Source organism: Nerophis ophidion, linkage group LG15 (genome assembly GCF_033978795.1).
Source record: "Nerophis ophidion isolate RoL-2023_Sa linkage group LG15, RoL_Noph_v1.0, whole genome shotgun sequence".
In the NCBI taxonomy this organism is placed as follows: domain Eukaryota; kingdom Metazoa; phylum Chordata; class Actinopteri; order Syngnathiformes; family Syngnathidae; genus Nerophis; species Nerophis ophidion.
In genome coordinates, this window is record NC_084625.1 from 39,416,201 (window position 1) to 39,435,703 (window position 19,503).

General features: G+C 40.8%; 1 protein-coding gene across 1 annotated transcript; it reads left to right on the top strand.

Annotated features, from left to right (window-relative positions):
- Positions 1 to 370: 370 nt before the first annotated feature.
- On the top strand, positions 371 to 17,284 carry LOC133569794 (potassium voltage-gated channel subfamily H member 2-like). Its single transcript, XM_061922417.1, has 3 exons — positions 371 to 447; positions 4,074 to 4,229; positions 17,073 to 17,284. The coding sequence occupies exons 2-3, from the start codon at positions 4,091 to 4,093 to the stop codon at positions 17,282 to 17,284; spliced, it is 351 nt and encodes a 116-aa protein (XP_061778401.1). The 5' UTR covers positions 371 to 447; positions 4,074 to 4,090.
- The last annotated feature ends 2,219 nt before the right edge of the window (positions 17,285 to 19,503 follow it).

A 19,503-nucleotide genomic window follows, 5' to 3' on the forward strand; every position in this document is an offset into this window, starting at 1 on the left:
GATGAAAAATGTATGATTTGGGGACTCAGTAACACCTTCAGAGATTCCAAAGTCAGCACAGGCAATGACAGCTGTTAATGAATCCAAGCATGAATGAGATGACCCAGAAGCTCATGAATGAATGTGAGCCTCTGCAAATACACTCTCTTTCAATTCACACACACACACATAGACACACACACACAAACACACACACTCTGAGCGCCAGATATGGCCAGATGGTGTAATCCCCCGGTTTTCCCCTTGTTTCATATTTCCCCCCTCCTGCGTGGAGATTATGCAGTCGTCCAATCGCATCTTTATCCCGTTCCAAAGTGGGATGCGATATGAATGACAGGCGGGTTTGTGAGTGTGGTCAACATGTACTGTACATGGCCAAGCAGGATCTAAGATTCTCACGCTGACAGAATCATTGTGGGTACTATCTGCGGACTCGCTGACTTCCAGGTAGGACTCGTAGTTGGTCACGATTGCAAAGTCAGCAGTTTTTATTAGTTACCGAACTGACGGTTAATCATGTTGATGATGCTCCGGTTGTGTTTGTTTCAGGCATGCTAAGCAAAGTAACTTTGAGGAACATCACGTGGTTAACATTCGGCATGTCCGATTATTACTTTTAATTTAATCCCAACATTTATCCATGTGTATTATTGTTAATACATTTTCACCATAACACTTGCATGTTCACACTTACAATGGTGCGTTTGCTGACAGTTGGTCATTTTAATTGAGGTCACTTCCTGTGTGGAAAAAAGCTGTTAAAAAAATAATTATTGATAATTAGGGATGTGATGGTATCTAATCTCACCAGAGGTGGGTAGAGTAGCCAGAAATTGTACTCAAGTAAGAGTACTGTTACTTTAGAGATGTATTACTCAAGTAAAAGTAAGGAGTAGTCACCCAAATATTTACTTGAGTAAAAGTAAAAAGTATGTTGTGAAAAAACTACTCAAGTACTGAGTAACTGATGAGTAACCTGTTTGTTTAATGATTACGGCAACAAATAATGCACAAAAACATAAAAATAGCAATGAGCAAGCATATTCAGAGCCAGGAATATCTCTTAAGAAACTAAAACAATATTATATATTAAATAATAATACATTAAAATAAAATAAAAATTAAGGCAAATTGAGCCACAATAACTTAACAGCACCATAGGCTCAGTAGGCATTCATTGATTGATTGATTGATTGATTGATTGAAACTTGTATTAGTAGATTGCAGTACAGTACATATTCCGTACAATTGACCACTAAATGGTAACACCCCAATAAGTTTTTCAACGTTAATCAATTACTTAATAAATGACCAAGTCGAGGTGATCTACCTCATATACACACACACACACACATGTTGACATGTTAAAGGTGTTTTAATGAATATACATGCATGTTTAACATATAGATTCCTATCTTTCATGAAGACAAGAATATAAGTTGGTGTATTACCTGATTCTGATGACTTGTATTGATTGGAATCAGACAGTATAGTGCTGATAATGTCCACATTTTCAAATGGAGGAGAAAAAAAGTTCCTCTTTTCTGTCTAATACCACATGAAAGTCGTTGTTTTTTGGCATCTTATTTGTCCAGCTTCCATATTCGTTTTTATACACTTTACAAGAAATACATTGGCAGCAAACTCCGTAGCTTGCTAGTTTGTTTGCGCTGGCTTTCAGAGACTCTTATTTTGTTAGCGCAGGCGCGATGGAGCGGCGCTTTTATTGTGAAGACAGGAAGTGTGCGATCAGTCTTTAGGCTTTTGACGGGAAGTACGGTTGAAATAAAAAGTGTCTTTTTTCCTTTACACTTTTAATTGATTGGTTGATTGATTGAAACTTTTATTAGTAGATTGCACAGTAGAGTACATATTCCGTACAGTTGACCACTAAATGGTAACACCCCAATAAGTTTTTCAACATGTCGGGTTCTATGTGTGACGGTCACGTGACCACCTGGCTCTGTTTGATTGGTCCAACGTCACCAGTGACTGCATTTGATTGGTGAAACGCAAGCATGCGTAGTTCCTACTTTGAATGCGTGTCTGACAAAAACAAAACAAACAAAGTGTGCATTAACAGATCGATAAAAAAAAGTAGCGAGTAGCGACCTGATTGCAGATAAATGGAGCGGAGCAAAAGTAGCGTTTCTTCTCTATAAATATACTCAAGTAAAAGTAAAAGTATGTTGCATAAAAACTACTCTTAGAAGTACAATTTATCCCAAAAGTTACTCAAGTAGATGTAACGGAGTAAATGTAGCGCGTTACTACCCACCTATGAATCTCACAGTAGGATATTATCACGGTATTAAGGTATTATTGTGGTTTATGTCCCAAAAAAAAAAAAAAAAAGACTTCAAAATGTTGGGCTAAACACACTTACTGTAATTGAACACAAACATAATGCTAACATGTCTTATCCATATTTATTAGTAGATACTAGGGTTGTCTCGATACCAATATTTTGGTACCGGTAACGGTACCAAAATGTATGTCCATACTTTGATACTTTTCTAAATAAAGGGGACCACAAAAAAAATTGCATTATTGGCTTTATTTCAACAACAAACCTTAGGGTACATTAAACATATGTTTATTATTGCAATTTTGTCCTTAAATAAAATAGTGAACATACAAGACGACTTGTCTTTTAGTAGTAAGTAAGCAAACAAAGGCTCCTAATTGAGTCTGCTGACGTATTGTAATTTAATTGGTCAATTTTGCCCTCATTTTCAATACTGAAGGATTCACTCTGTAGTCAAATAAGGACATTATTTGTCCTTACATCCGTTTTCTACCGCTTGTCGCTGACGGGGTCGCAGGCGTGGCTGGAGCCTATCCCAGCTGCATTTGGGCGGAGGGCGGTGTACACCCATCCAGAAGGAAAAACCAGGTCTCTATTGGCCTTTCAAAGCCATGATGTGCGTAGTTACCTCATATGGCCACTTGATGGCACTCTTCCTCACTCTTTTCCTTCCTCTCCCTCTGCAGCCAAACGGCTGTTCATGCTTTAGTTATTGATAACATTCTTTTTTTTTTTTTTTTACTAATCACATTTATTTTTACTTTAGTTTTGAAAGTTGCACAATAAAAAATACCATATCATGGTGAACATTATCCTCTTAAGGCCCAAGCTGTTTGTTTACATGTTTTCATTTTATTTATCTTTGCTATTTGGGTTTATTGGACCCTAATTAGAATAAAAAGTAAAAATCATATTTTTATAAGATGTACTTTGTCCATAAGTACACAAATGTACTTCATGTGTAGTGACATGTTCATTTTTATTTTTACACCTTTTTTTTTTACAAATTCCATTGTATGTTATACTCTTCTAACACCACCAGATGGCAGTATAAGTGTCCACATAAGCGACCATAAGACCCAAATTCTGTAGTGTACACAATTTTGGAAATAAGAGCTAAAAGGTGCTGTCCACGTATGTGGCCACTAAAGCCTTCATGGTAATTCATCGTGAATCGGCTTTTCTTTACTTGTGTTCATTTAAAGACTGCACAATTATACTTTCCCTACATTCTTTTTAATTGAATGCTTCTATACATATGTATGCTTTGTATTTTTACACCAAAAAAAAAAGAAATATTGCCAGTGTTGAACCTCAATGTAAGTAAAAACATTTCCAATGACACTGTTAATAATTCTACTGGATTTCTGTTTATTGTTGCTTCCAAAGTCTTAGCTGAAGACATATTTTTGCAGTCAATGTGTAATGTATTCAAGACATGCCGCATGCTGTATTAGTCCTCATAGGTGCAGGAGCTGATTTTGCAGGGATGACATTAAAAACTAACATTGAAGAAAGTGATGACACGCTGAAGAAGACGGGGTGTTTTGAAGCAAACAGAATGTATTCCAAGCAGCACTGCATGTTCTCATGAGAGATGTAATGATTCTAAAGTTAATACGTATAAAGATCAAGTCTGCCCCTTTGGACTGGAGGTGTGTGATTTTTTTAATCCATGCACTTTGGAATTAGAAGATGTCCCGGATAAAAGCTCCCGCTGATTGCAATGGGTCTGAGTGAGCCTGGTCTGTGTGTGTCCATGCAGGTCAGTGCTTCCTGTGCATGGTGGATGTGGTGCCCGTGAAGAACGAAGATGGCATGGTGATCATGTTCATCCTCAACTTTGAGGTCATGAGCGAGGAGACACTGCAAGACGGCAAACAGGAGCTCAACCACCGCCTGCCCACCTGGCTCATCACAGGTAAATACTCACCTGACGCAAAGGCACACGTTTTAACAAGGTGATCAACTTATAGAATCCTGGTCTACTGGAGCCTTATTAGCGTATTTTCCGGACTATAAGGCACACCTAAAACAATTTTTTCCCCTCAAAACTCGACAGTGCGCTTTATGACCCGGTGTACGGAATAATTCTGGTTTAGCTTACCGATCTCGAAGCAATTTTATTTAGTATATTGTGTAATGATATTTGTGACCGGTAGATGGCAGTCAAACATAAGAGATACGTTTGGACCGCACTATGATGGCAATATGACGCCAATAAAATATCCATCCATCCATCATCTTCTGCTTATCCGAGGTCGGGTCGCGGGGGTAGCAGCCTAAGCAGGGAAGCCAAGACTTGCCTCTCCCTAGCCACTTCGTCTAACTCTTCCCGGGGGATCCCGAGGCGTTCCCAGGTCAGCCGGGATACATAGTCTTCCCAACGTGTCCTGGGTCTTCCCCGTGGCCTCCTACCGATTGGACGTGCCCTAAACACCTCCCTCGGGAGGCGTTCCGGTGGCATCCTGACCAGATGCCTGAACCACCTCATCTGGCTCCTCTTGATGTGGAGGAGCAGCGGCTTTACTTTGAGTTCCTCCCGGATGGCAGAGCTTCTCACCCTATCTCTAAGGGAGAGCCCCGCCACACGGCGGAGGAAACTCATTTCGGCCGCTTGTACCTGTGATCTTGTCCTTTCGGTCATGACCCAAAGCTCATGACCATAGGTGAGGATGGGAACGTAGATCGACCAGTAAATTGAGAGCTTTGCCTTCCGGCTCAGCTCCTTCTTCACCACAACGGATCGGTACAACGTCCGTATTACTGAAGACGCCGCACCGATCCGCCTGTTGATCTCACGATCCACTCTTCCCCCACTCGTGAACAAGACTCCTAGGTACTTGAACTCCTCCACTTGGGGCAGGGTCTCCTCCCCAACCCGGAGATGGCACTCCACCCTTTTCCGGGAGAGAACCATGGACTCGGATATGGAGGTGCTGATTCTCATTCCGGCCGCTTCACACTCGACTGCGAACCGATCCAATGAGAGCTGAAGATCCCGGCCAGATGAAGCCAACAGGACCACATCATCTGCAAAAAGCAGAGACCTAATCCTGCGGCCACCAAATTGTCCATAAAAGTTATGAACAGAATCGGTGACAAAGGGCAGCCTTGGCGGAGTCCAACCCTCCGTAGAAACGTGTCCGACTTACTGCCGGCAATGCGGACCAAGCTCTGACACTGATCGTACAGGGAGCGGACTGCCAATAAAACAACACCCTTTTATATGTCCCATTGAAAATATAGACCATTACACATGGCGCTCAAAAATCTATCAAAATGTTTTAGTAAGACTTTGGTAAGCTAAGAAGCCGCACCGTTTTATGTGCATCAACAGATGAGTATTATTGTGGTGCGAATGTAAGGTAAGACATATTATCTGGCGTTTTGTTTCTCAATATTATGCAAGAGCAACTTTTCTTACCATCTGAAACCTGCTGATCTGTATTTGGGATCTGCATAAATCCTGACGAATTGGGCGCGTCCGCCTTTGTAGTCCATGGCGACAGCATAGTCGATAAGCTTCTTCTTTTCCTCTAATTGTTGTGGGACATTCATCCTCCACTGTCATTTCTAATATAAAGTAGTGCAAAGTTCTTACTTATATTTGTCAGTAAAGTCACCATGAAAGTGCTAAAACATACCGGTGTAGTGAGTTTACTTTATTCACCCAAGGAACTTTAGTTATTAAAGAGTTCCGGTCGGACATTTTTTAACCGGACACATTTCCAGCCTTGTTGATGTTTTCGGATGAGGAGATGCTGCCCCGTTATTTATTGAAGTAAAGTCTGAACGTCATTTAAACAGTTAGCTCCATCTTTTGACACTTCTTCCACTCCCGTCCTTGCACGCTACACCGCTACAACAAAGATGACGGGGAGAAGACGCTGTCGAAGGTGAGCCACGTAAATAAGACCGCCCACAAAACGGCGCATCCTGAAGCAACTGTCAGAAAGCGACTTAAAGATGATCTGTAAAACATAATCTGTGCAACATTTTGACCATAGAACCACCATTACATGTTATGTAGACCACAAGGAAATGTTTTCCATTTAGAAAAATAATATTACTCCCATTAAAGGCCTACTGAAACCCACTACTACCGACCACGCAGTCTGATAGTTTATATATCAATGATGAAATATTAACATTGCAACACATGCCAATACGGCCTTTTTAGTTTACTAAATTGCAATTTTAAATTTCCCGCGGAGTCTCGTGTTGAAAACGTTGCAGTATGATGACTCGTATGATGATGCGTGCGTTTGACGTCTCGGATTGTAGCGGACATTATTTTCCAGCCCGATCCAAGCTATAACTAGTCTGCTTTAATCGCATAATAAAACAGTATTCTGGACATCTGTGTTGCTGAATCTTTTGCAATTTGTTCAATTAATAATGGAGAAGTCAAAGTAGAAAGATGGAGGTCAGAAGCTTTTAGCCTTTAGCTTCACAAACACACGGTTTTCCTTGTTTAAAATTCCCCGGAAGTGAAGCTTTACTATGGATCAGAGCGGTCAAGCGAACATGGATCCCGACTACAAGTCAACCGACAGTTTTCGGTGAGAAATTTGTGGTAATAGTCGGCTGTTACCGGAGATCAGCGGAGCTTCTCTCCTGCTGCAGCTTCGTGACTTCCCTCAGACACTCTGGCGTCAACTCACCCGTGGCCACACCCCTCCGACTTTCAGGTACTATTTAACTCACTAAAACACTAGCAACACAATAGGCAAATAAGGAATTTCCCAGAATTATCCCAGTAAAAACATCTGAATCGCTCCCACTGCAATCACATTTTTTATTTATTTTTTTTACTTTTTAAATTTTTTTCTTGTCCTTCACTCTAAATTTCCTCATCCACGAATCTTTCATCCTCGCTCAAATTAAAAGGGGAAATTGTCGCTTTCTCGGTCCGAATAGCTCTAGCTGCTGCTGGCTATGATTATAAACAATGTGAGGATGTGAGGAGCCCTACAACCCGTGACGTCACGCGCACATCGTCTGCTACTTCCGGTAAAGGCAAGGCTTTTTTATTAGCGACCAAAAGTTGCGAATTTTATCGTCGATGTTCTCTACCAAATCCTTTCAGTAAAAATATGGCAATATCACGAAATGATCAAGAATGACACATTGAATGGACCTGCTATCCCCGTAAGAATAAGAAAATCTAATTTCAGTAGGCCTTTAATGTGTTTTATAATCCGGTGCCCCTTATATATGAAAAAAGATCAAAAACAGACCCTTTATAATCCAGTGCGCCCTATTGTCCAAAAAATACGGTACTAAAAAGTGAACAGCCGACGTACCTGCTCGGCTGTTTTTATTGACATAAACTGCGAGACATTTATAGGAACCATGGGACAGTTTATATTGACAAGTTTTATTGTGTTGTTATTTTTGTCATTATTATCACTCCCCTTCCTTTAGAAAAGCACATTTGTGTTCACGTCAAAATTAACAAAAAATATCTAACACAATGAAACCATTTGAATTCTGCACAACCTGATGAAAGCTACGTAAAAAAATATATTTATTGTTAAAGGTCAAAGACAATGTGCAACACTGGCTAATTTTGTCAATGTCCGAACCACTTATGTCGACGTAATTCAGCCATTATGAAAGATTTGGACTTAAACTCGTGACTTAAATTTAGAACAGTATTTTAACCCTCAATGCAAATATATTTTCATAACATTTAATTGGTAAATTCACCCACTTTCTTCTGGTCTGCCCTCCAAAATCCAATCTGCACAAGTGCAGTAAAATGTCTATTGTGTGAGAAAACAATCATGATTGATTGAGCATTTTAATGTATTTTTTAGCACACGGATTAACACAAAAAAATAATAGAATAAGTAAGATTATTTTATGAGACTTTTTGATTCCCTGGATTTCTTGCACAGAAGAACACTTGTACATTTTGCATCAGTCCATCTTAGATGAGCTCGGCCCCAGCAAAGCCGGTGGCGTTTCTGGGTGTTGTTGATAAATGGCTTTCACTTTGCATAGTAGAGTTTTAACTTGCACTTACAGATGTTGTGAGAAACTGTAGTTACAGACAGTGGTTTTCTTAAGTGTTCTAGAGCCCACGTGGAGATATATTTTACACACTGATGTCGCTTTTTAATGTAGTGCCGCCTGAGGGATCCGAGGTCACGGGCCTTCAAAGTTACATGCAGTGATTTCTCAAGATTTTCTGATCTTATTAGTGATTTAGTGAAGTGAATTGTATGTATAAAGCGCTTTTCTCTAGTAACTCAAAGCGCTTTATATAGTGAAACCCAATATCTAAGTTACATTTAAACCAGTGTGGGTGGCACTGGGAGCAGGTGGGTAAAGTGTCTTGCCCAAGGACACAACGGCAGTGACTAGGATGGCGGATGCGGGAATCGAACCTGCAACACTCAAGTTGCTGGCACAGCCACTCTACCAACCGAGTAATGATGTTATAGACCTTAGATGGTGAAATCTCTAAATTCCTTGCAATGGCTCAATGAGAAATGTGATTCTTAAATTGTTTGCTCATGCATTTGTTTACAAAGTGGTGACCCTCACCCCATCCTTGTTTGTGAATGCCTGAGCATTTCATGGAAGCTGCTTTTTTACCCACTCATGGCACCCACCTGTTCCCAATTAGCCTGTTCACCAAAGGGATGTTCCAAATAAGTGTTTGATTAGCATTCCTCAACTTTCTCAGTCTTTTGTGTCACTGATGCCAGCTTTTTTTAAACATGTTGCAGGCATCAAATTCCAAATGAGCTAATATTTGCAAAAAATTACACAGTTTTCCAGTTTGAACCTCAATTATTTTGTCTTTGCAGTCTATTCAATTGAATATAAGTTGAAAAGGATTTGCAAATCGTTGTATTGTTTTTATTTACAATTTACACAACGTGCCGACTTCACTGGTTTTGGGGTTTGTATATATATATAAAAAAAAATAAAAAATATTATCTTTCAATGAATCCTCCTGTTGGACATGATGTTTAGTCTCTACACTCTCTGAAGTCACACTGTCCACAGTGTTCCAAAACGTTGCACAATGTTCCACAAAATGTGGGGCAAATTTTAAATCAACTCTAAAGCTAAATTCTAATCAACTTTATTGTCCTGAATTCCTTATCTTGTCAAAGCCTGTTATGGCTCAACATCATCATTCTGTTCATACATCATGTTTTCAACTCTCAGACACAATTGTCAATGTTTTATTGTATTCGACTTACATCTGAATTTAATTAGATGCATGTGTTGATATGATTTGCTGGGCTGCAACAATGTAACTTAGAGGCTCTTCCGAGTTTCATGTGATGGGCAAACAATATTCCCGCTTGTTTACCCGCACATATGTAAGAGTTGAACTGGGCGATTTCTATGATCGTGATCCAGTGTTTCCCTCAGAAAATGTGTTAGTTAAGGTGGTGTCTGTCCGGCGGACAGACCCCGGTCTGGGTGGTTGGGTGGTTGTAAGAATCGGTGTAACTCAGCCTGTCGCCATCATGTCTTCACCTTGTTGCTGCCACCACAGCATGGGGGGAGGGGATGGGGGGGGGGAGAATCGACTACAGACTGTGGTGAAGTAGGCCAGCTTCGTCGCATGAAGAAGCCTACAATTTTTGGTTGTGTTTTCCGCTCCATATGCTGAATGGTGATATATGATATATAACTCGATATTTTTTCCATGAAATAAAAACAAAACCGTCCTAGTTACCTGAGATACTAAGTGTGTCATTATTATGCCGCATGCTGACATATATTCAACTCATCATGCTTTATTTATTACAGCATTTGGGAAGCATGTAGTTGATTTTTGTTATGTAAATGTTCTATTTTTATTAACATGTGTTAGCAGGGACACTGCCATTCAAAACTAGCCTGCTACATTGCTAATGATTAATGTAACTATAGCTAAAAAAAAATAGTACAATAGCAATAGGAGAGACTATTCATCCCTGAACACCATGGAGTTCATGTAGGCTTTATGATGCACTTACATTATCATATCAACTATCAGAGACAGCTTCAGGAAACTCTTCATTTAACATAATGTCCTTTTTTGCTGCTTCAACACAGCTCAATCAACACAGAAAAATGTAAAGTGAAATAACAGACAGACAGAACTTTGCTGTCCGTAACACACGCACACACCACAAAATGAGCTAACGTTACACTAATACTAATTAGCCCTTTCACCTTGAGAACTGCGAGCGAGCTGAGCTGACGTTTATGTTTCTAGTACGTCAACAGGCTCATAGTAATGTTACTAGCAGGGAGGTGTTTATTATAATTTGGGGAGAGGCTGCTGCCTGATGCTTACCTGCTAAACACCTATCTGCTCTTCCCGACGCTGGAGCACTGACTCCATGCGCTCTGAATCCGCACTGCTGATTGGCTGTTACCATTCTGAATACACACTGCTGATTGGCTGTTACCGCTCTGCTTGTGACCAATCAGATGATTCTGTGGGTGGGACAATGCTGGAGAGACATACTGACAGAGACAGATTCAGAATGAAGCGGAGCAGCTTGTTAAAACTTTAGCTTAGGCGGCGGCTGTTTGTTGTTAAGGCAGGTGCCTTAGCAACAAAGCACTGAAGGAAACCCTGGTGATCTTTGATTGCAATTAATTTAAGTTTGATCACGGCGATCAGCTGTTAGCATTTTTTACCTCGATAAAACGTGCCGGAAATGTCTTTTAGAAGATATTGCAGTAGCAAGTAGTGGGAAGCAACAACGCTGTTATTTTTGTACTCGCGCGCAGTCACGTGAGGATCTGGCGCTGTTTGAGTTGGCTTGGTCAAGTAGTCAACTAGTTTGGTGAAGATCACAGTTTAAGCCCTCTTTTTAGTTCTGCCGATGCCATTTGGAGCATGAGTCGCTGAAGTAAAAAATATCAATTTCCCATCTATCCGATTCCATTCTATCTGTAGCTATGTGCACGTGGACACATTTAATCGGATTAAAAGCCTAACCGGATTTCGGAATATTCTGATCCGCTCACACACTTTCGGATCAAAATGTTATGTATTGTCAAAGGGAAGGAGGCGACACCAAGGCAGAACTGCGGTTTTGAAGGTTTATTTAAACCTTTGATGAATGTGTGGGGTGTTTATGCTACCACTAGTGAATGAATGTGGACGATGTGCGGAATTAACAATGTGATATTTACCAGTGGGTGTTGTCGGTGCATGTTGAGTGAATCTTTCACCAAATCCAAGGGGGAATGCAAAGAGGCAGTCAGCAAGGAGGCAAGCAGTCGAGGGCAGGAGAGAGGCAACGATGTCCGTGTCCAGGCAGTGGTCGAGGATCGAGGGAGGCAAGTAAAGATCCGGGAGGGGGTTGTGAGGCAAGACACGATCACGGTAACAGGGAGGACACTGTGGAAGACACAAATGAGATCAATAAGGGAACAAGGAAGAGCACAAAGAAGGCAAGCAAGGAATGAGTGCGAGGTGCCAGACGTGCTGCTTACTCATGGGAGATTGGCTATGTTCTGACGAAGATCTCTTGGGTATGCTGGCTTCTATGCCGCTCCCTCTCGTCATGTCCAGGTGCGCTGATGCGCAATTGTCTGCAGCGTTGTTGCTGCGTGGGCGTGCCCCACTCAGCGTGAGCAGGGGCATATCCAGGTGAGCAGCCAGAGGAGAAACTGTGAAGCACGAGTACGAGTCTGTGCTGTGACACAAAATTTAATTACAATTAAGACAGGTGTTTTATGCCGAAAGTTATTTGGATTGTAGCATATGAAAACACATCTTTCGAAATTTGACTTGGAATAATCCTAACTCTGCACGTCTTTGATGTCAACTATACTTTGGTGGTAGAGGTGGCACTAAATGTAATAGTCTTGAAGTGAAGTGATTGTCTTGCCGCTGTCTCCCCCCCATTCAACACATACAGAAGTAGTGTTATATACTGTTGAGTTTGTTGCTTTAAAACGAGACGAGCAAAAATAAAAATATGGTCTGGATCAGGCCTGGGCAATTATTTTGACTCAGGGGGCCAAATTTAGAGAAAAAAATGTGTCTTGGGGTTGGTATATCGGATTGTTAGGAAGATTAATACAAAACCTCACAATAATGTTTGATTGAAAGCTAAAACTTCACGGTGGAAGAGGGGTTAGTGCGTCTGCCTCACAATACGAAGGTCCTGCAGTCCTGGGTTCAAATCCAGGCTCGGGATCTTTCTGTGTGGAGTTTGCATGTTGTCCCCATGAATGCGTGGGTTCCCTCCGGGTACTCCGGCTTCCTCCCACTTCCAAAGACATGCACCTGGGGATAGGTTGATTGGCAACACTAAATTGGCCCTAGTGTGTGAATGTGAGTGTGAATGTTGTCTGTCTATCTGTGTTGGCCCTGCGATGAGGTGGCGACTTGTCCAGGGTGTACGCCGCCTTCCGCCCGATTGTAGCTGAGATAGGCGCCAGCGCCCCCCGCGACCCCGAAAGGGAATCAGCGGTAGAAAATGGATGGATAGATGGATGAAAGCTAAAACGTTTTGACAGACCACCTTAAAAACCGGATGGAATTTAAACTTTTTTTTTTTTACTGAGTGAGACACCCAGAATGTACACGAAAATAAAAAAAAATTGGGATTTACAGTATTAACTATGAACGATAAAACACTGAATATTGACAACATATGAACGTCACACCCCCTCTCGATCGACAGATTTTACAATCAAGCAAAATGCAACCAAACTGCAACAAACACAGCAAAATATGAATGCGAAGGGTAAAAGAGCCCCACCTACAATCTGATATATCACTAAGCTTTAGAACTTTGTTGTAAAACTCTCCTACCGCGTCTGTCCCTGACACCCACATTTCAGGCTGGCCACTCTGGAAAGACTCTGTGGAAACGCTCCCCACCCACACTGCTTGGTGCCTCTTCTGAGCTGCTGTGACCTAGATTCCCATAGTAACTAATTAGATTATCATAGTAACTAGTATATTAGTTACTATGATTGTCACACACTAGGTGTGGTGAAATGTGTCCTCTCCATTTAACCCATCCCCTTGATCCTTTCCTGGGAGGTGAGGGGAGCAGTGAGCAGCAGCGGTGGCTGCGCCTGGGAATCAATTTTGGTGATTTAACCTTCAATTCTAACCCTTGATGCTGAGTGTCAAGCAGGGAGATAATGGTTCCCATTTTTAAAGTCTTTGGTATGACTCGGCCAGGGTTTGAACTCACAATCTCATGGCGGACACTCTGTTCACTAGGCCACTGAGTAGGTCATCATGCAAAAGCGCAAATTCCAACCATATAAATATTTTGTAAAGTTTAAGACTTACGGTCATTTGAAAACATCACTGCACATCATAATGGTAGCTACTGTTTCAATCTTAAAGATCTAAAAAAAATAGTTGGGAATGTCCGGCAGGCCAGATTGAAAATCTGAACAGGGGCTTAATTTGCCCAGATCTGCTCTGGAGTGTCATGTGTCTATGTGACAATAAAAGAAGGAATCCAGTTGTCGACTTAACGAGCTGTTTTATTCATGACTTCACAGCTATTTCAAGTGCTAACTGCTAGCCTCAAACACACTCGCGGAATGTCCTAACATTAAGACGCGCCGCAGCCCATAATTATCACAACATAAAAAGCACAGAACAGCTACATTTCCAAAAGAGAGGTAAAACAAAAGTAGTGTACAGAAGGAAAACATGAGAAATAAATACAGTGATAACATTGAACAAGCAGAAATTTACAAAGCTTTGTCTGTTTACAGTGGGAGTCGACTGCTTCTTCAGCACCTGCAGTGTGCAAACCTCCCATAACCACTTTCTTTTGGTCTGCCCTCCTGAATCAAGTCCGCACATGTGCAGTAAAATGTCTGTTGTGTGAGAAAACAATCATGATTGATTGAGCATTGTAATGTATTTTTAAGCACACTGATTGTAGCTGAGATAGGCACCAGCGCCTTTCGCGACCCCAAAGGGAATAAGCGGTAGAAAATGGATGGCTGGATTGACGGATTGTTAAAAAAAATAGAATAAGTAACCACTTTTATGAGACTTTGAGTCCTTGGAAATCTTGCACAGAACACTTTTACACTTTATATCAGTCCATCTTAAATAAGCTCGGGCCCAGCGAAGCCGGCGACCTTTCTGGGTGTTGTTGATAAATGGCTCTCGCTTTGCATAATATACCATTTACAGATGTAGCGACAAACTGTAATTACTGACAGTGGTTTTCTGAAGTGTTCCTGAGCCCATGTGGTGATATCCTTTACACACTGATGTCAGTTTTTGATGCAGTACCGCCTGAGGGATCCAAGTTCACGGGCATTCAATGTTGTGTGCAGTGATTTCTCCAGATTCTCTGAACCTGTTGATGATGTTACGGACCGTAGATGGTGAAATCCAAAAATTCCTTGCAATAGCTCATTGAGAAATGTTGTTCTGGTTTTGCTTTCTGACCTTGAAGCAATTTTATTGGGTACATGGTGGAATGATAAGTGTGACCAGTAGATGGCAGTCACACATAAGGGACACGTCTCGACTGCACTATTATATGATGTTGCTTACTCAAGTAAGCAACATCAGCATTTTCTAAGCTTCATTGAAAATATAAAACATCACACACGGCACTCAAAAATCTATCAAAATGTTTTAGTACGACTTTGGTAAGCTATAAAGCCGCACCACTTAATGTGCTTCAACATCCATCCATCCATTTTCTACCGCTTATTCCCTTTCGGAGTCGCGGGGGGCGCTGGCGCCTATCTCAGCTACAATCGGGCGGAAGGCATGGTACACCCTGGACAAGTCGCCACCTCATCGCAGGTGCTTCAACATATGAGTATTATTATGGTGTGTGTATAAGGTAAGACATATTATCTGGCGTTTTGTTTGGCAATATTATGCAAAAGCAACTTTTCTTTCCTTCCGATACCTGCTGATTTGTATTTGGGATCTGCATAGATCCTGAAAAATTGTGCGCGTCCGCCTTTGGAGTCCGTACCGACACGTAGTCGATAAGCTTCTTCTTTTTCTTTATCTTTTTGTCATGGGACATTCATCCTCATTAGTTTCATTAGAATTACAATTCTCTCAATTGTCATTGTATTAGCACATGGCAATTCGCAGTTCAAACCCTTACAGTGCAGAAATAATCAAACATTAAAAGCATAAAAAAGAATAGGCTAGATCTTTAAAAGACACATTTAACACACGCACACACACACACATTCCTGAATTTGTTACCTTCTTGTGACTTATGAAAAATACCTCCCTTTTAGGACCACCTTTTCTAGATATATAAAGATTTGTATTTACAACAATAATCATATATAATATATGCAAATATAAAAAGGCAAGCTTTTAGTTGTTTTGTTTGTTTTTGGAATATTTTTTTAATCTTTATTATTTACTTCAAGTTATTACAGCATGTCTCTATATACATATGTATTTATTAAAAAAAATAAAAAAGGGCGCGCATTTCAGATTCTTACACACACTTGTTATCACATATGTTGGCCAGAGAGGGTGCAATAAAAATGTTTTACACACACTTGTTTTTTCAAATGTTGACCAGAGGTGGGTGCGCTTTTAAAACCGACACACAGTCAATTTGAAAAAATCTCTCCTTTTTGGGACCACCCTAATTTTGATAGATTTCACCACCAGGGGTGCAAATGAGACATTCTCCATTAGAGGCAATGGTTTTCCATATTGGGAACATGATTTATGTCCTAACTTGTTCACCGGTAGAAATAACAAATAACAGTAGATTGCAGAGACCCTGAGGAAAGATACCGTATCTCCTTGAATTGCCGCCGGGCATGTAATATGCGCCTGCCTTGAATTACTGCCGTGTCAAACTCACTCCCCAAATTTATTAGCACATGCTTACTTTTACCGCCGGGTCAAATTCGTAACATCACGAGTAACGCTTCCCCTGTCGTTTTTTTCTCAAAAAGGCGGAGTTTTTTTTTACTTTAATATGTGTAAACCAGTGGTCTTGTTCCACAGCCATACAGATCACACTGATGGTTGTGATATAAAACAACTTTAACACTCTCACTAATATGCGCCACACTCTGTGAACCCACACCAAACAAGAATGACAAACACATTTCGGGAGAACATCGGCTCTGTAACACATTATAAACGCAACATAACACTTACCCAAAATGCCATTCATCTATAACTCTTGGCCATATTATACACCCCGCTAGCACCAAACTCTGCCCCCCCTCTCCGTGCGTCGGTTGAGGTGGGCAGGGTTGGGGGTGCGTGTATAATATAGCCAAGAATCATGGATGTATGGCATTCTGGGTAAGTGTTACGTTGCGTTTATAATGTGTTACAGAGCCGATGTTCTCCCGAAATGTGTTTGTCATTATTGTTTGGTGTGGGTTCACAGAGTTTGGCGCATATTAGTAAGAGTGTTAAAGTTCTTTATTTCACAACCATCAGTGTAAAATCTATGGCTGTTGACCAAGTATGCATTGCAATTTCATATGAAAGGAAACAAAATGCATGCGTCCGGCCGGCACGCAGATAGCATGGTGTAAAGGTGGGCACGATGACATGTTATAGAGCAGTGTTCCCCAACCACCGGGCCGCAGCCGTAGAAGAATATTTTCAAAAATGTTTTTTTATCACACTCAATTTTTGTCAGGATAACGATAATCATATTTTCTCTTGTTCTTCCTTTTTTTGCCTAATTTTTTCAAACATGGCTTCCTCCTTGTCCCCTTCTTCAGGTCGTTGCCTAATTTTTTCAAACATGGTCTTCCTCCTTGTCCCTTTCTTCAGGTCGTCCCCGAGGCTTCAAGTTGCGTCTTCCCCTGCTGCGCTCCCTCTCCAATAGTAAAGTGTCCTTGGACGACGCAGAGTCCGGCCGGATCCCCGTTGCGACACCTCTGCACCCAGACGACGGCTGTCCCGAGTCCCTGGGCCTTGGAGAGTTCCTGCCCCTCCCTCCTTTACCGCCAAACCACTCGGAGCAGATCTCTGGCAGCAGGTAGACCTCAGGGATTAGAGTAGAGTGGATCTTTATAAGAACAGCACCAGGTTTTTTTTTTATAAATATGTTCCTTTTAAAACAGATATAAATTGCACTTTTCAGATACCTTACCAAAGAGCTTCCTCTGGGAGGCAAAACCTTTGTCTGGGAAAAAACATATTTTTATAAACAGAAATATAGCATTTTATTGCACATTGTATGCAAATACATATAAACTCCAACATTAAGAATAGAATAAGGAAAACATTATTTTCATATATTAGCCACACCACATATAAAAGCCGCAAATATAGACGGTGTGAAATTAATTATTTACAAAGACATATGTACACTGCAAAAACTGAAATCTAAGTAAGATTAAATATCTCAAATTGTCAAGCTTGGACTTGGTCTTGGGTTGTTTTCCCGAGGTGCAAAGCGAATGGAGTGGAAATGGCGTGAAGGTAAAGACATTTTTATTTTAACACTAAAACTAAAAACAGGAACCAACAAAAAGCGCTCACAATGGAAGTACAAAATTTGGGGTATGAAACAAAAGACTAGCACAAAGGCTATAAACTATAAACATGAAAGAAAACACTTGCACTATGGCATGAATAACAAAAGCTTACTGTGACTGAGACAAGGGATTGAGAAGCATCATGGGTGCAGGAGGTCATGTTGCCAGACTGACTACCTGGTAACTGTGGCTTAAATAACGAACATAAGTGCGAACAGGTGTGAGACAAGACAGGTGAACTGATTGGTCGTCTTGGTCACAAAACAGGGAGTGAAAAAAAAGGAACTTAAAGAGTCCAAAGGTCAAACAGCACCTGGTATTCCTAGGCAGTCTCCCATCCAAGTACTAACCCGGCCAGACATTGCTTAGCTTTGAGAACAAACAAGATTGGGGATGCTCAGGGTAGTATGGCCAAACAAACTCGTGATCAGACATGACAGATGAAAACTGATGAGTTGGCATGGTAACAAGACAAACAAGGAAATGCAAAACAGAAGTAAATGTCCAAAAAACTAAACTGAACATGACCAAAACAAAACATGAACCATAGGCGTGACACAAACAAGAGTGATATTTGCTTATTTTCTGTCTGATAAGATAATTATTCTCACTAAGCAGATTTTATTTTAGAGTGTTTACTTGTTTTAAGGGTTTTGGTCCTTATTTATCTCAGTAAGATATGACACCTTGTTGCTGAGATTTGATGACCTATATTGAGTAAAACATGCATGAAACTATTTTTGTCCACGTGTCCAAAACACACCCAGCAATGGTGAACAGGAAGGCGGGGAAGAAGAGGGAAAAAGGCGGCCAAAATGGTCAAAAGTCCCAATTGTGTCCAAAATACCTCCCCGGGTTCCAGTCCCACGAGTCCCGCCACCGGATTCAAAAAATGTCCAAAACGCATTTAGCAAAGTCCCACGGGAAGTGGGGGAGAAAAGTGAGAAAAGTCAGCAAAAGTCCCCAAAAATGTTCAAAATACCTACCCAGGTTCGAGTCCCACAAGTCCCGCCGCTGGCCGTGCAAGTTCCGGGATGCCCAAAATGTCCATAACACACCCAGCCGAGTCCCACGGGGATTGGGGATAAAAGTTGGAAAAGTCGGTGAAAGTCCTAAACATTTTCAAACTACCTACCCAGGTTCGAGTCCCACCCGGGTTCGAGTTTGAGTTTGAGTTCGAGTGCCACAAGTCTTGCGCAGCCTTACATAAGATTTTATGTTCGAGTGTTTCACTTGTTTTAAGTGTTTTGGTCCTAAATGATCTCAGTAAAATATTACGGCTTGTTGCTGAGATTTGATGACCCATGTTGAGTAAAACATGCTTGAAACTAGAATATCAAATGTTGCAAAGATGTGTCATCAACACTCACAAGTATACAACTTATTTTTTAAAGTAATCATTTCTTATTTCAAGTTTGTAAAAAAAAAAACCATGACTTAGACACAATTTTGTCTCATGTTAAAACAGATGACAGCCAAATGGACTTTGCTGTTTTATTTTTAATGAAACAATAGAAAATGCGTCCTCATCTAGTAGTACAGTTGTTATTATTGGGAATACACTTATTTTAAGGTATTTTTGGGTTAATTGAGGTTAGCTAATTTTACTTGTTTTGGAAAGTCTTGACAAGCCAAATTTTATTGTTCTATTGGCAGATAATTTTGCTTAGTCCAAGTAAAGTACCCCTCATTTTTGTATTATTTTATCTTGTTTTTGAACA

What these genes read in the sequence shown, in the direction of transcription:
- LOC133569794 (XM_061922417.1), top strand. Translation starts at nt 4,091, where the DNA reads ATGGTGGATGTGGTGCCCGTGAAGAACGAAGATGGCATGGTGATCATG. An exon ending in GCCCACCTGGCTCATCACAG is followed by an intron (nt 4,230 to 17,072) that starts GTAAATACTCAC and finishes CCCTTTCTTCAG; the next exon opens with GTCGTCCCCGAGGCTTCAAG.